The 16,150-nt window shown below is 42.3% G+C and overlaps 1 protein-coding gene across 12 annotated transcripts in view; it reads right to left on the bottom strand.

Moving 5' to 3' along the window:
• The window catches only part of ZNF644 (zinc finger protein 644), a 78,495-nt gene extending 63,242 nt beyond the window's left edge, over window positions 1-15,253 (bottom strand). For 2 of the 12 annotated variants that reach the window (XM_077825454.1, XM_077825466.1), the window contains exon 1: window positions 15,219-15,253. Coding sequence is in view for 1 of the 12 variants with exons in the window: in XM_077825468.1 (XP_077681594.1) it covers window positions 14,966-15,027 (62 nt within the window). In the remaining 11 variants the exon portion in view is untranslated. Of the gene's footprint in view, window positions 1-12,640; window positions 13,517-14,655; window positions 14,770-14,965; window positions 15,122-15,218 lie in introns of those variants that run through there. The other 10 variants (XM_077825457.1, XM_077825455.1, XM_077825461.1 and 7 more) reach the window with 10 other exon arrangements.
• Window positions 15,254-16,150: the final 897 nt, after the last annotated feature.

Below are 16,150 nucleotides of genomic sequence, written 5' to 3'. Positions count from 1 at the left end.
TCCTAATTCATAGTTATATTGCACACTACTACATAATAGTGAAAGTTTCTCACTCCTGCAGTGAGCTTCACAGAGGCAGATCCCTCTGCCCATAGTGTCTCTTTGACGTTAGTGTGCTCCACGTGGGGAAGAGGTCTTTCTGGGGACAGTTCATTGGAAGATCGCAGACTAATTAGTTCTTCTCCCTCTTTACTGTTTACACCTTTCAAGTATTTGTAGGCACTGTTCCCTTCAAATCCCCTTTTGCTTAGTCATCACTTAAACAAGCTATAAATATTTAGCTCTTTTAATTTTTATTCAAATTAATCCCTCCAGCCACATAATAATGTGGAACAACAAATTAACTCTCTCAACCTTGCCAGTATCATTATGTTTAGTTCTGGATGTCAAATTAACATAATATTCCAGGTATGATTGTGCGAGCTGCCAGCTTACACTGCAAGCTCATGCTGTCCAGCTTGCTTTCCACTACCTATAGGTCTCTTTCAGAATTACTGCTTCCCAGGTTTCTTCCCACTATCAAGTATTTGTTTCTAATATTTTTTCCTTCCCTGTATATACAGCTGCATTTTTCCAAGTTACAGATATTTATATATTAGCTAGGTTTTGTTGAGGAAATTGATATCCCTCTTCCAATTTATGCATGATAATATCCCATTATGTGAAATTTACACAGGATGTTTCAAAGAAAAACATCATTGAGATAGGATAGACAAGAGACAAACTTCCACATATTTCTGGCTAAGGTATATTACCAGAAGGCAATGGGGGGGTTGGGGGATTAGTGGCTAAGCGAAGAGAAGCTTGTCACCTATTGGATTAAGGGGAGATAGCAACAGACACCAAAAGAACTCTGCTAGAAGAATGTTTCAAATCTGCTTTAGCTAAGATTGATGAAAATCCAGAACAGATGGGGAAAATCATATATTTTGCACTTCATTTTAGCTGTTCCCAGAATAACCCAATTAACTTCAGAATACAGACCGCAATGCCAGATTTTTAACTGGAGGGAAACTGATTCCAGATGAAGAATTATTTAGGTAGAAAATATTCCACTGTCTGGTGAGAGTACCTTGTCCTATCAGTATATAGCTTATGTAACCTGTGCCAAATGGACCAGAACCAAGAATCCTTTTGAAACAAACCAAAATGAGCACTCAGATTAAGAGAAAGGGCAACACTCACCTTGTCAGTGAGGCTTTTGACCACCTAAGCTTTAAAAATTGACTAAAAAGGCCAATCAGATGACAGTTCCAAGTAATTTATGCAGAGACATTATATGAAATCTCCACAGTCTGTACCCCTAAAGTGAACCCAATCCTTGCAGGACACACCAGGACCCATAAAACAGGGGAGTTCATGGGAGCACTAATATAGCAAACACACTGACTGGCAGAAAGAAGGGAAAGCACCCATCTTTTTAGTAAAAAATCTGAATGGCTTCCCTTTCGGGATAGGAACAGCAGACAGCTCCTTTCCAACAAAAGAGGAAACACCGCTCGTTGTCCAGACAGAATCCAGATGAGGAATGGAGTACAGGGTGGGGACGGGTCAGAGGCAAACTACCCAATGATGGATTAGAAGGCAAAAGAAGAAAAGTTCTGAAGGGCAAAGATAATGAAAACAGCCTCAGAACGGCTGAACATGATGGCTATGAATGTGTTTAGATCATCTGCTGGCCCTGAAGTTGCCACCTCAGTATTTTCACCTGGGAATTTTGTAGCCCTAAGTTTGTCTGTTAGTTTGTTAGTGTAATAGCACTACAATTAGGATTTTCAAGGGTAAACGTAGCGCTCCATATTATAGATTCATAGATACCAAGGTCAGAAGGGACCATTATGATCATCTAGTCCGATCTCCTGCACAATGCAGGCCACAGAACCTCACCCACCCACTCCTGCGAAAAACCTCTCACCTATGTCTGAGCTATTCAAGTCCTCAAATCGCGGTTTAAAGATTCAAGGAGCAGAGAATCCTCCAGCAAGTGACCCGTACCCCGTGCTACAGAGGAAGACGAAAAACCTCCAGGGCCTCTTCCAATCTGCCCTGGAGGAAAATTCCTTCCTGACCCCAAATATGGCGATCAGCTAAACCCTGAGCATAGGGACAAGATTCACAGCCAGATACCCAGGAAAGAATTTTCTGTATTAGTTTCTGGGTAGGGTCCAGAAGTACCATATCTGATACAGAATACTCAGAGAATGCTTCAGCAAATTAATCCTTCCTGTTTAAACATTTTAGGGATGTAAAGACTCCAAAACACATTCCAACAGTATCTGGAATGTATTTTAGAGTGGGTTACTTTGTCAATCTGAAACCAGAAATAGTTCTGAATACTTTTACATTTCCCATTTACTTAAGCTCAAACGCCTTCTGCAGAGCCAATGAAATCCTACAGTTGTTATCTATAAGTCTGGTGAAGGAAGAATACAGAAAAGCTTAAGGAATGTTTAGGGATTTGATAAGTCTGGCTTCTTCACCAAATTCATAAAACCAGCTGAAACCAAATCTCCTTGAATAAGTCAAAGAAGTGACATTAGGAGGACAGGCCAGCTTCTTTAAATCTTTTTCTGATTTAAGAATATTATAAACAAAGGTACAGCCAGGGTACTAGTATGCCACCTGAAAATTTCTTGAAGACTGACAATATTTAGAAAAGAAGCTGACATCAAAGTGTCTTTCTCAACTCTATTAGTTAGTATTGCTCCCAGGTGTGCATCCTTAAGTTTACCACCAGGCTTTGTGTCTGTGTCAGAGGATAAAGGACAAGACTCTAGAGAGAAAAAGAAGAGAGAGGTAAGTATCTTTGAATGAGTAGTGCTGTCCCCAGATGACATTCAAGGGAAGCTAAATTTGAGCAAAGAATGTCACTGACAAGTGCTTGTGCTTCATAGCACCACTTTGATTTCTCAGTACCCTCCCAATTAAGCTGTTCCTTAACATGAAGCATTTTTCTTTACTAGATTCCTTGGATGACACAATCTACTTTAAGAAAAAGAATTAAGGCTAATGAAGCTGTATGAATTGAAAAACATGAAGATATGAGCATATGTTGTTTCAATTTAATTTGCTGGTTCCTTGAATTTGTTGCAAGAAGAAACTCTGAAAATCTGACGTGGAACAATACCAAAAAACAAACGGGAAGGAAAGACCCTCACCATAAAGAAAAGTTTGCTCAAATTTTCAAACACAGCCTGGTCTGAGGCAACAAGGAAACATTTTTGAAACAGCTCCTCTCAAAGCTATTTCAATTTTCTCCTAGATTAGCTTAGAACCTTGTTCCATCACTGTCATTTTGAAAAAGCTCAACTTGAGGTGCCCACAACACTGGCAGACTACTTTTAAAGTTCTTCCAGGTCTATCTGCACTGGGCTTAAAACCAAGTTAACATACAATGTATAAATAATGTTCTACTTGGCCAACTTTTCATCAGTTTGGCCATCCAATGTTAAAGACCATTTTAGAGCCCAGAACTATTTTTAAAACAAGGTTTTAACAGCTGAACTTACCAACTAAACCATGCCAAAACCAATTTAGCTGAAACAATGTTTAAACAGTTTATCAATTCTTCAGTTGAGCTATACAGTGTCTTAATACTTCTTCACACATCAATCCTTCTAATCTCTTGGTCAACTTTGTTGCACTTGTCCAAATTCTCTCTAGTTTCTTTCTAATATGAAGTGCTCAGAAATGAACATATTAGACTATACCTAGAATAATCATTTCAGTTTTATTTATATTCAAGAGTTAAAACAAATTAACAGTGTGAAGTTAATATGCATAAATTAAAGCATACTAGTTCACTGTGGCTTAATCTCTTTAGGAAGATTCATTGGTAACTTCAACGCTGCTTCCCCCAGGACCCTCAAACTTTTAAAACCTCCTAATTCTAGGGCAGAGCTAAGGTGACACACAAGTGGAATCAGCCTTCTCAATCTCCCCCACATCAGTCAGATCTAAAAAGAATCAACAGTACGCCCATTATGGAAGGTTGCAGCCACTTTCCTTCTTGGAGGATCAGACTGAGATAACAACCCCTTTTGACTTGTAGGTTATTAGTCCATTAGGGGCCAATTAAATTTGATCACTGCCAACAAAGCAAGCAAGCTGCAGGGCCCCTCTTTCTGGCTGTAGAGGGCTGAGTAAGGCTCCCTCCAGGCCCATTACTCAAGCTCCAGAGACTGACTATGCAGGATTTGGACTGCAAACCTCTTCTTGGTACTATGCCCAGGTGACAGATCTAACAATAAACAAACCAAAGATTCGGGCTTTAAGCAGGAATTACTGGGTGAAATTTGGTGGCCTATGTTATACAGGTGGACAGATTATATGATTGTAATGGTCTCTTCTGGCCTTAAAAATCTATGAATGTACTTAAGTATCTGTATGGCATTTTTGTAAATATTGTGACACTTCAGTTCTACTAGAGCTCAGATGGTGTTTCCAAGTTGTTTCCATTATTGATTCTGCCCCTTGTGCAGATCTCTGTGTGCATGTTGATGCACACTGCTGCTAGTGCAATGTGGAAAGCAGCGATAACCTTCCAGAAAACTATAGCTGAGTGGCTGCGCTAAGAAAGACAAATTTTTATTTTGTAGGTGAACGCTATTTCTTTAACTACATTTTCTTCCTAGGATTCACATGTTGGCGCTTGTCCAGGACACAGTCCGGAAGGTTCTCTCTAGCCCATCAAGTTTCCCCGAGTTGCCTGTGCTATCTCTGTAGCAGTGGAACCCACAGTGAATTGACCAGGCAATCAAAGGAAAACCAATGGGTAAATATTACCTCCTGGAAAGTTTAAATGTAAGGCCTTTATGGAGGAAGGGATGGCTAACTCTGCTTAGGATGTAAATCATGTTCCTTCTTTTCTCCCGCTGGGATCTGGCTCATCGGAACTACTGCTAAGGCAGCTCCCTGAGAAGTCTGCCAATCCCACCCCACAGTATTTACAGTGCTATAGTGTTCAATACATCCTAGGCTTTGTACAGACATATAGGAAGACAATCCTGTCCCAAAGCATTTACTATCTAATAAATTTTAAAAAGCCAACAGACAGACGAAAGTTGTGGAAAGGATACTACACAGTCAAAACTGTCAGGATGATGACTGGCACTGTCTTATTTGATTATACACAGAAAAACATGGAATGATCACCAACTGTCTTGCTGCTTTGACACAGTTAGTTATTAAGTTGTATTTAATTTTTAAATACACAAGATATCCCCAACTACTGTTATATCCATTCCTATGGAATATGGTCTAGATGAAGCTCAGTAAAGTGGGTGAATAACTCACTGAAAGACCGTACTGACTAGTTTTCAATGGTTCAGTCAAACTAGGAGCACGTATCAAGTGGGGTTTCTTAAGGGGTCTGTCTTAGGTCCGGTACCAATTCAATATTTTCATTAATGATTTGGATGATGGAATGGAGAGTATGATTATAAAATTTTCAGATGGCACCTAGCTGGGAGGGGTTGCAAGCACTCTAGAGGATGGGATTAGAATTCAGGATCATCTTGATAAATTGGAGAACTGCTCTGAAATTATAGTAATTAAGACAAGAAGTAAACTAGCTGGGAAGCAGCACTGCAGAAAAGGATCCAGGTTATAGTGGATCACAGTTTGAAAGAGTCAACACTGAGATGCTGTGACAAAGAAGGTTAATGTATTAACAGGAATATCAGATGTAAGACATGGGAAATGACTGTTCTGCTCTGTTCAGCACTGGTGATGCCTCAGCTGCAGTACTGTGTCCTATTTTTGGGCACCACACTTTAGGAAGGATGTGAACAACTTGGAGATCCAGAGGAAAGCAACAAAAATGGTAAGAGCTTTAGAAAATATGACATGAGGAAAGGCTGAAAAAAATGGGCATTTTTAGAGAACACTCAAGAGAGGACACGATAACAGTCTTTCAAATAGATAAATAATTGCTATAAACTGTTCTCTAGGTCCACCAAGGGTAGGACAAAAAGTAATTGGCTTAGTTTGCAGCAAGAAGATTCAAATTAGATATCAAAAAGTTTTTCCTAACTATAAGGATAGTTAAGCACTACAACAGGTTACCTAGGGAGGTTGTGGAATCCCTGTCATTTGAGGTTTCTAAGAACAGGTTAGATGAACACCTTTCAGGGATTGTCTAAGTATACTTCACTCCCCTACACTGAGGCAGGATTGACTAGCGATGACCTCATCAGGTCCCTTCAGGTCCTGTATTTCTATGATTCTCCATCTCCAACCCACCCATTCTTTATAACTAACCTGGGCTAATTCACCAATGCCTTCTTTCCTTCTTCTACTTCAGGAAAGTGGTGAGAGTACAATATCAATCTCTTGCCAACTGCTCTTTCTAAAAATGCCATCTATCTGGTGACTTGTTTTTCATTGCACAAAAGACAGGACAAAGTTTTCAAAACAAGTTTAGAATTTGTCAGCTTCAGTGCAATGTTCTTATAAAGTGTACTAAATCTGTCTTATTGGGTTCCGCAATTTTTCAGAGCTCTAATCAAGTACAGAAAAGATCAGGAGGACAAAGTACACACACAAATGTGGGATAGAACTGGGAAGAAATAAACTGCAGTAACCATTGCTGCCATCCACAGATTCAATGCACCAAGGTGCAGGGCATAAGCACAGAGGGGGAGATGATATCTCTTTTGTTGTTGTTGTTGTGCTTTTGCACTCAGACCAGTACTGGCAATGTTTATACAATACCTGAAGCATTTTCGTGTGAGGACACAAACCTGATCTACATTAGGAAAATTTTCTAAAAATTTCCCACTATGCCCAGAACTGGTCTTAGTAACATTAGGACAAAGTTTCATTGATATGGTGGTATAAAGAGGTCCAGCTGTAGGAACTGTGTCTACACAAGGGTCTATACAACTGTGTCTATACATTCTGAAATGCCACAAAGTACAATTAACAAGATTGGTCTGTTACCATTCCCTTCCAACAGCTACAGCAGACAGAACTTAAATTTTAACAGACACTCTCTATTCAGAAGCTAACACAAAAGATGGAGCCCCCAAAAGGGTCAGCCCAGCCTTCCTGGCACCTCAAGTTGTTGGGTAGGAGCGCAGTGTGCTTTGGACAGTTCCTAGGTAGAAATCCCAGCATCCTCCCTTCCCAGGAGCTGGACAACACAAAGTAGCTAAACTTTTCACCGGACAACATAAGGATGATCTCTTCAGTTTAGCACAAAAAATTAATTATTTTAATTTTATACAGATTGGCTTTGTTAAGGAATACCTAATTTTTCTTCCATTTTTAACGTATAAAAGTTTAATAATCCAAATGTACAGCAGAGGACATTACTTAAGAAACACCTACACAGCCAATGAAAGCTACAGAATTTACACCTCGTTTTGCCCTTTGTCTTCAGAGAACCATAGAACTGTAAAGTGAGGTATTACCATGTAGAACTGCCAATTACTGATCCACAAAATGGGTGCTCCTACAGAAAAGCTGGGATAATCCTGACTTCTGTCATCAGTGACTGTACGACAGCTGAAAAGCAGCAATTCTAACTCTCCTCCCACAAGGCTTTCTGATTAATATCCTATTTGCTTGATTTCTTTTGCATTTGTAAGTCCTGTAACATTATCCAGTAGTGGCTTCATATAAATGAACTAAATAGTGGTAGTTGAAATGAGTTATAAAAATAAGTGTTCCTCAAAATAATTTGACAGCAGTATTAGTTTATAAAGTCAGTTTACAACATTTTACTTTCCTTATTAAAACAGAGTAAGGATGCAAATTTGAACGGCAAGACTACATTTAAAGAACTGCAATTCCACTTTTAGAAAATTTAAACTTTTACAAAGTCGTAGACATGTCGCTAGTTAGTTATTTTAGGCACCTTGGAAGTAGTCATCCATACACTGACACTATACTAGAAGTTCTAGCAATCATAGGACTGGAAAGGATCTAGTTCAGTCCCCTGCACTCATGGCAGGACTAAGTATTATCAGATCACACCTGACAGGTGTTTGCCTAAGCTGCTCTTAAAAATTTCCAATGATGGAGATTCCAGAACCTCCGCAAGCAATTCAGTGCTTAACCACCCTGACAGTTAGGAAGTTTTTCCTAATGTCCAATCTAAACCTCCCTTGCTGCATTTTAAGCTCATTGCTTCTTGTGCTCTCCTCAGAGGTTATAAAGAACAATTTTTCCTCCTCCTCCTTATGACAACCTTTTATATACTTGAAAACTGTTATGGCCCTTCTTAGTCTTCTCTTTTCCAGACTAAACAAACCCAATTTTTTCAATCTTCCTTCATGGGTCATATTTTCTCGACCTTTAATAATTTTTGTTGCTCTTCTTTGGACTTTCTCCAATTTGTCCACATCTTTCCTGAAATGTGGAGCCCAGAACCGGACACAATACTCCAGTTGAGGCCTACTCAGCGCAGAGTAGAGCGGAAGAATTACTTCTCATGTCTTGCTTATAACACTCCTCTAATACATCCCAGAATAATGCTTTCTTTTTTTGCAACAGTGTTACACTGTTGACTCACATTTAGCTTGTGTTTCACTACGACCCCCAGATCCCTTTCCACAGTACTCCTTCCAAGGGAGTCATTTCCCATTTTGTATGCATGCGACTGCTTGTTCCTTCCTAAGTAGGATACTTTGCATTTGTCCTTAATGAATTCATCCTATTTACTGCAGACCATTTCTCCAGTTTGCCCAGATCATTTTGAATTATAATCCTGTCCTTCAAAGCACTGACAACCCCCTCCCAGCTTGGTATCATCCACAAACTTTTAAGTGTACTCTCTATGCCATTATCTAAATCACTGATGAAGATATTGAACAGAACTGGACCCAGAACTGATCCCTGTGGGACCCCACTCGTTATTCCCTTCCAGCATGACTGTGAACCACTAATAGCTACTCTCTGGGAACAGGTTTCAGAGCAGCAGCCATGTTAGTCTGTATCCGCAAAAAGAAAAGGAGTACTTGTGGCAGCTTAGAGACTAACAAATGTATTTGAGCATAAGCTTTCGTGAGCTACAGCTCACTTCATCGGATGCATGAAGTGGAAAATACAGTGGGGAGATTTATATAGACAGAGAACATGAAACAATTGGGTAATTTTTTCCACTGTATTTTCCACTGCATGCATCCGATGAAGTGAGCTGTAGCTCACGAAAGCTTACGCTCAAATAAATTTGTTAGTCTCTAAGGTGCCACAAGTACTCCTTTTCTTTCTCTGGGAACAGTTTTCCAACCAATCTGAACCTCGTACTGATTTAAACCTAATATTAACATTGCCTTGACTGTGTACGAATTTCAAGAAACGCTGAAAGACTAAACATCCTATCATCATTCATTTGGTCAATTACATATGAGTAACTGCTAAAACTGCTCAAAATCAAAAAGTATAAATAATCCTTAGAGCTAACATTTTCAGATGGAGCTGGTGAAGTCAGTCATTTCTGAAGTACTAACCCCCATTCCATAAATATTAGCATCATGCTTATGTTTGTTCAAAAGGGAGTTTTAAATATTATCAAGTTCACTAAGAAACATTAAATAAGCTAGTTAACATTGGGTGTAGAAGAAAACAAAAATGCATACTCACTGTTAAGCCAGTTTCTTCCCCCTAGAGCCTAAGTGGCAATAATAAACTGTGCTTATTCATCACAACAGCTGCTGTATACTGTTAACCAGCCAAAGTGCACACAACTAATCATTTGTCTTACACTTCAAATAATACAAATCAAGGAATCAAAATATAATCAATAATAATATAAATCAAAATATTCAAAGAACGACTATCTACATTTGAGTATTGTCCAATTCTGAGAAAAACACTGCTAATACCAAGATCTAGGATGACTACTATAAACTGAACAAGTAACATTACTCTTCCTAAAGAATACACACTCCTGTCAACAATCTGGAAATCTTATATTAAAGTCTATCCAAAGTCACTGATCAGTGCCTTTTCTTGGCATGCAGCAGGAGCGGATTTACCATGAAACAAACCATGCAGAGGCACGGGGCCCTCAACAACAGGAGGGCCCCCAAAATGCAGGACAAATATCTAACAACCTGCCCCTGAGTCACGGCCGGTGGTGCAGCAGGGCTCAGGCAGGCAGGCTGCTTGCATGCTGTGGCCGGTGGCCCCATGGCCCTCCTGGAAGCGGCTGGCGGTTGGCACATCTCTGCATGCCCCTGGCAGGGAGGAAGGAGGCGGCTCCGCACTGTACCGCTGCCCCCTCCCCACAAGGGGCACAGAGACATGCCAGCAGCAGGGCTAAGGCAGCTCCCTGCCTCCCTCCCTCCACACTGCTTTGCTCCCGGAAGCGGCTGGCATATCCCTGCGGCCCCTTGGGGGTGTAGGTGTCTGTGTGCTGCCCCTGCCCCAAGTGCCGACTCCACAGCTCCCTTTGTCTGGGAACTGCGGCCAATGGGAACTGTGGGGGCGGTGCCTGCAGGCAGCAGCACACAGAGATCCCATTGCCTCCCCCACCTAGGAGCCGCTGCCAGAGGGGTGTGTGTGCCAGTCACTTTGGGAGCCAGGCCACCTGAGGTAAGCGCTGCCCCCCTCCTGCACCTAACCCCCAGCCCAGAGCCTGCACCCCACACCCAAACTTCCTCCCAGAGTTGCACCCCTCCCCCTACACTCCAACCTCCCCTGCCCCAGCCCAGAGCCCACACCCAGCACCCAAACTTCCTCCCAGAGCACATCCCCTGCAGCCCCTCCTGCACCCCAACCCCGTCCCAATCAAGGTACCTCACTTTATTTTCATTTACTTCCCATTACTTATAATATAGGAGGAGGATGAAGACAAAAAGAATGAAAAATGGGGCAGGGGAGATGAGAGAATGTTTTCTTGGCTGGGTCACAAGGGGGGACCCTCTGAAAATGAAACTGTGCATAGGGCCTCACTAACTCAAGGTCCACCACTGGCAGGCAGCTGTCATCTCAGAAACTAATCAAATCTTGCACAGAAAGTATTACCGTAGCTATGGTCTAATTCATGGAATTTTAAAGAGGTGAAGGAAACTATATTAACTATGTCATTGCCCTTGCACAGCAAAGACAGGAGGCATATTTCTATGACCTATGAATAATACAAGTAGTACACACACAAATGGAACAGAAAACATTCAGAAGTTTTGAATTTTAAGGGGAACAGCCTGTTCAAGCAAAAAAGCGCATGAAAAAGGATGCTTTCTCTCTCCCCACCCTGCTTTTTTTTTTTTTTTTTAAAATGGGGAAAAGGCATTCCTCCAAGGATACTTCATGTGATTTGACATCCTTTCAAGTTTATTTTTGGGACTACCTAGTTTAGTAGCATCCATCTGAGAAACAGCTTATATGCAAAACATCATATTTCTGTACAATTTTAATTATCCACCCAAAGTTTTGCATACTTGGCCAATAACCTGAAGTACTTTTCTATAACTAGGACATGCCTACAAGAGAAAACTGTACGGGCTTAATGAAAAATGTGATTTAAAAAAAAAGAAAAGGAGTCCTTGTGGCACCTTAGAGACTAACCAATTTATTTGAGCATGAGCTTTCGTGAGCTACAGCTCACTTCATCAGATGCATCTTAAAGATTTGTGTGTGTACTACTTGTATTATTCATAGGTCATAGACTCCTTTTCTTTTTGCGAATACAGACTAACACGGCTGTTACTCTGAAACCTGTGATTTAAAACCAATTTATAGTTAAAGTGGTGGAAAATGATGGGAACACTTATTCTGGTATAAAACTAGCTTATTATGATTTTAAATTGATAAATCTATTTATGCTAAATCAAAATAAGCAGCTCTTAAACTGAAGTAAATGACCACACAGAGGTTTGAGTCAATTTAAATCAGTTTTTTAAAAAAATCAATTTAAGCTAAACCAGTCAAAACTTCCTTATTTAGACAAAGCCTACACTTTTTCAAAGTTTCATGCCTTTGAAAAAGAACAAATAGTACTGTATTTTTACCGTAGACTACAAAGCAAACTGCCTTATATTCAATTTCATTTAGCTCTTTAAAAACACAAAGTTAATACTGGATACACTACCTTGAGATACCAGGCAGCAAAAATCTTAGAAAGATGCCCTCTCCTAAGAGCACTACTCATTGTACTTATTGTTGAAGACCAGTTTTCTTCTTTAAAAACTAACAATGGGGAGGGAGAAAGGTTTGAGTTCCACAGAGTCCATATACTCTAGTTGTGCCATAATCAACAGCAACTCCCATCTGGCTATTGAATCAGAGGTCCAAGTAGTTTCACTGAGTCCAACGAATTGTGAAAATGATTTCTTCATGAAACTGCAATGGGAATTATGTAACCACCCCATACTCCCCCCCCATTTTAAACTTAAACAGCTTTTGCAAGTCTATAAGTAAGCCTATCAGTGCTCAAAATTAAAAACCTACGGGTCAATAACTGTATAATTAATACTGTCCATCACTTTAGTATTTTTTCAAAGTGTGTGTTTTCCAGAGGCGATTTTGAGGAACTTGAAGCAAAAATGCATGTGCATTAGTACATTCAGTTTATACATACAGCCATATACACAAATCTTCTTGATGATAAAATGCAGTCATCCCTTAAATTCTCGAAATATCCATAAATAAATTCAGAATGCAGTTATTTCAAAATGGAAAATATTACTACCATTGTTCAATATCCTGTTTATTCAACTGCTGACGCTACCACTCTAACACAAGTTCCAGTCAACTGTTACGTTGCTAGAGAAGACATGTAGGATGCTCAAAGTTATCATCATCTTCTCTTCTGACTACCCAGGTCAGCTAAATGGAAACAGCAGAGACAGGTTTCAAGATAACACTGCAAGAAAACATTGCTAACTCAAAAACCGTACAAGTACTTTGTATTGTTTTGTAGATAGCATTTAGCACTACAGAATCTAACGATTTATAGATCTTGCATATTCTGGGGAGAATTTGGAAAGGAGGAGGAGAGGGGAAGATGTTGCACTGAAATCAGAGGGAAAAGCACTGAAACGCAGAGTTTTTATATTAAAATGTATGAAAGGAGTATACAGACACAGTATTCTGGCTTTCCTTTAGTTATTGCCATTACAAGAACAAAATTTTGTGAAATTAGTGACCAATTTATTTTTCCATCCCTTCTCTCATACATGTTTATTTGAAAAACAGAATGTCACTTTTTGACGCAAGACAAACATCCAGTTTTAAAAGCTTTACTGGGATGGCTGTGGAAATAATACATAAATTAATATTCTGAAGTTGATTGCAAATTCTGGTTATAATTCATGAATATTTCTACACCACATCACTTGGCTATCTTATTGACAGGTCTGCAACAACAGCTCTGATTATAAATCAGTGTAATAGGATTGTCACACTGCACTGCTCCTCCATGCACTCTGCTTAAACTCTTCTCCAGTAAGGGAACTGCTGCATTCTCTCTGCATCTAAGTGATCCGTTAGCAGCTTTTCAAGATTTATTTTCTCTGTCTAATCACTCCACTCCTGCAGTCTTCAAAATCAGCTGCATCATGTAATCCTGGTAGTGAAGAATTTTATGCAGAAGGGTTAAATTAAATTGTGGAAGTCTTGAAGCATCTTACTCATCTTAGTGTAGTAAGATTCTTCTGTTTAAAATTATTTCACATCTTGAACCAAACAAGTAATTTAGAACCTACTTTTAATGGAAAAAATATTATGTAGAATTCCTGATATAAAGCTACATACAGTTATAATCCCATCATGGAGTTTGAGAAACACAACTATTCAAGTGTTGCTCTCGTAGCTCAGGTCCTCATTAAGCTACCCAAGATAAAATGGTTGCCTTGGTTGGGTGCATACGGTTTCTAATATGCTTCTAACTACTAAATTCCATGATGCAGCCTTCATAATTAAATTAACTGCTAGAAAATCAGAGTATCACTTTTCAATATTGCAAGTGAGATTTTGCTTAAAGTGTTATTTTTGTGCAATGCCAATGGGAACCTATTTGGGCACGTTTTTATTAATGGCATGTCTTGTCAGTCCAGAGCCACAATGCATGCCTTTTCAAAAGACATAAAATACCTATAAGGCATTCAAAGAAAGAAAGCTTATTTTGGGATTTTGAACAAGTGGCACAATGACAAAAGGGCTTCAACTTCAAATGGAATCTGAGCCCACAGATACAATTTTAACACCTGAACTACTAACTTTTGGTAAGTCATCTGCATATTGTGAAGCATGTGCCCAGAAGACAGTGATGACACCACCATATTCATAACACAGACTTCTCAGACTCCACAATGGGCCATAGACTTGCCAGCTTCAGTAACAATGACATACGTTTTGCTGACCTCCCAGCTTCATGCGAACGGGACAAATGTCGGAACAGAGTAACACCACACCCAAGTGGGGACGCCATTCTCTGCCACCATGACCACGCACCCAGCTGGGCACCGTGTGTGGCAAGCCCCACTCCACTACTGTGCCGAGAGGTGGGCACCGTACCCGGCAGAGCCCACCACGCTGATTTCCACACCCAGGGACATCGGGCCTGCCAGACATCCCCAGAGTGACCCCGGCTGCCCTGCAACTTCTGCATCCTCCTATCCCGGTCTCCGTGTGGACGCCCCAGCGGGCAGCAGCACCAAGCCGCCAGCCGGCGGGGGCCCGGGCACCGCTGTATCGGGGCTTTACCTCTCCTCCCCGCGCCCCAGCCTCCAGCTCTGCCGGCCGGCAATCCCGCGCCCCTGAGGCGACGCCGGGCTCCCCCAGCTCCTCAGCGCCTGGCAATGGCGGCGGCCCCGCTCCCCCTCCCAGCTCCTCGCTCACTGGCTGCGCTGCTTCATGTGACCGAACAAAACCCTCCTCAGCGCAGCCCTTTGTGTCCGGCCGGGCCGGGTCAGCGCGGAAGCCACCCGCCTGCCCGCGCGCGGCTCTGGGGGAGCCCGCTCAGCCCGGCCGCAGCGCCGCCTCCCCCGCTTCGCCTCCCCGCCTGCCCACCTACCCTGCGAGGGCAGCCGGGGCCGAGTCCCTTTGCCGCACCAGCTCGGCGACGGCGGCGGCCATGTTCCCTGATGCGGCAGGATGGAGGGGACGCCCCCGAGCCGCTAGGGCAGTCGGTTCGCCCCCACTCGGGTCGTCGTCCCCCCCCCGCACGCGCGGTCCACCCTTTCCCCGCGCGCCCCCTCCTGCAGAGAACCACCCTCCCCTCCCCCACTGTCAGCGCCGGGAAAAAAAATCCATATCGAGAAACTCACGGGCTCGCCAGGGTGTGCGTCACACCGCGGTTACGTCCCACGCTCAGCGTCATGACGTCATCGCGCAACCCCCCCCCCCGCAGTAACACACCCTGCCCTCTGGTGAAGAAAGACGCATGCGTTTAACTTTCCCGCTTCAGCACGTCGTAGAGCCCCAGCGTCCCAGAGGCATCGGGCGAAAGGCACCCTTGTTTGGCTGAGGTGTCGGTGGGACGCACACAATTCCACACTCCCCAGGCTTGCAGTTGGGGTGGGGGTTACCAATTTTGGTTGGACAAATTCCTGGAAGTTTCATCACATGACATTACCTTTAATTAATCCTGGAGGGTTGGCAACCCTCCCCCACAGGCTGACTAGCCCTTTCAAGAGTACTTCTTATACAGGGCTAGCGTCCCTTGGGAGCTGGAGTTACCTGCACTTCATCATCCCATGGCGTTCTCTCACTTATAGAGGTGAAAGAGTTCCTTCAGCCATATAGGTTGAGACAGCAAGGTTGGAAAAAGAGTTACCCACAGGGCTCAGGCCCTCAGCAGTTTGTTTCCTGCTTGAGTGATTTTTTTGTGTCCTTCATTTTGGCTCTTTCTTGGATGATCATATGTCCCATTTTGGCCAAGGTAGGCTGTTTAGTAAGTCCTGTCCCGGCCATCCTGACTTTTATTGGCAAAAGTGGGTATTTGTCCTATTTGCTCTTGCCAACTTCAGTTGGCAAGAACAAACTTTTGTCAAAAAAGTGGGGTGCAGAGGACAGTGTGGGGAGCAAGCAGAGATGCCAGCCACACGTAGCGGGGAGAGTTTCAGCACGGAGGGGGCCGACAGGGTCCAAGACTAGCAACAGGCTCATGGGAGGGGTCCAGCAAGTGCCTGAGGCCAATCCCTTGGGGGAGGGGAGAGGGAGGCAGGAGAAAAAGAGGGCACAAAGCCCCGCACTGTGT

Source organism: Eretmochelys imbricata, chromosome 8, assembly GCF_965152235.1.
Source record: "Eretmochelys imbricata isolate rEreImb1 chromosome 8, rEreImb1.hap1, whole genome shotgun sequence".
NCBI lineage: Eukaryota > Metazoa > Chordata > Testudines > Cheloniidae > Eretmochelys > Eretmochelys imbricata.
Note: the sequence above shows the minus strand (reverse complement) of the source record. Positions and strands in the feature narration are given on the sequence as shown.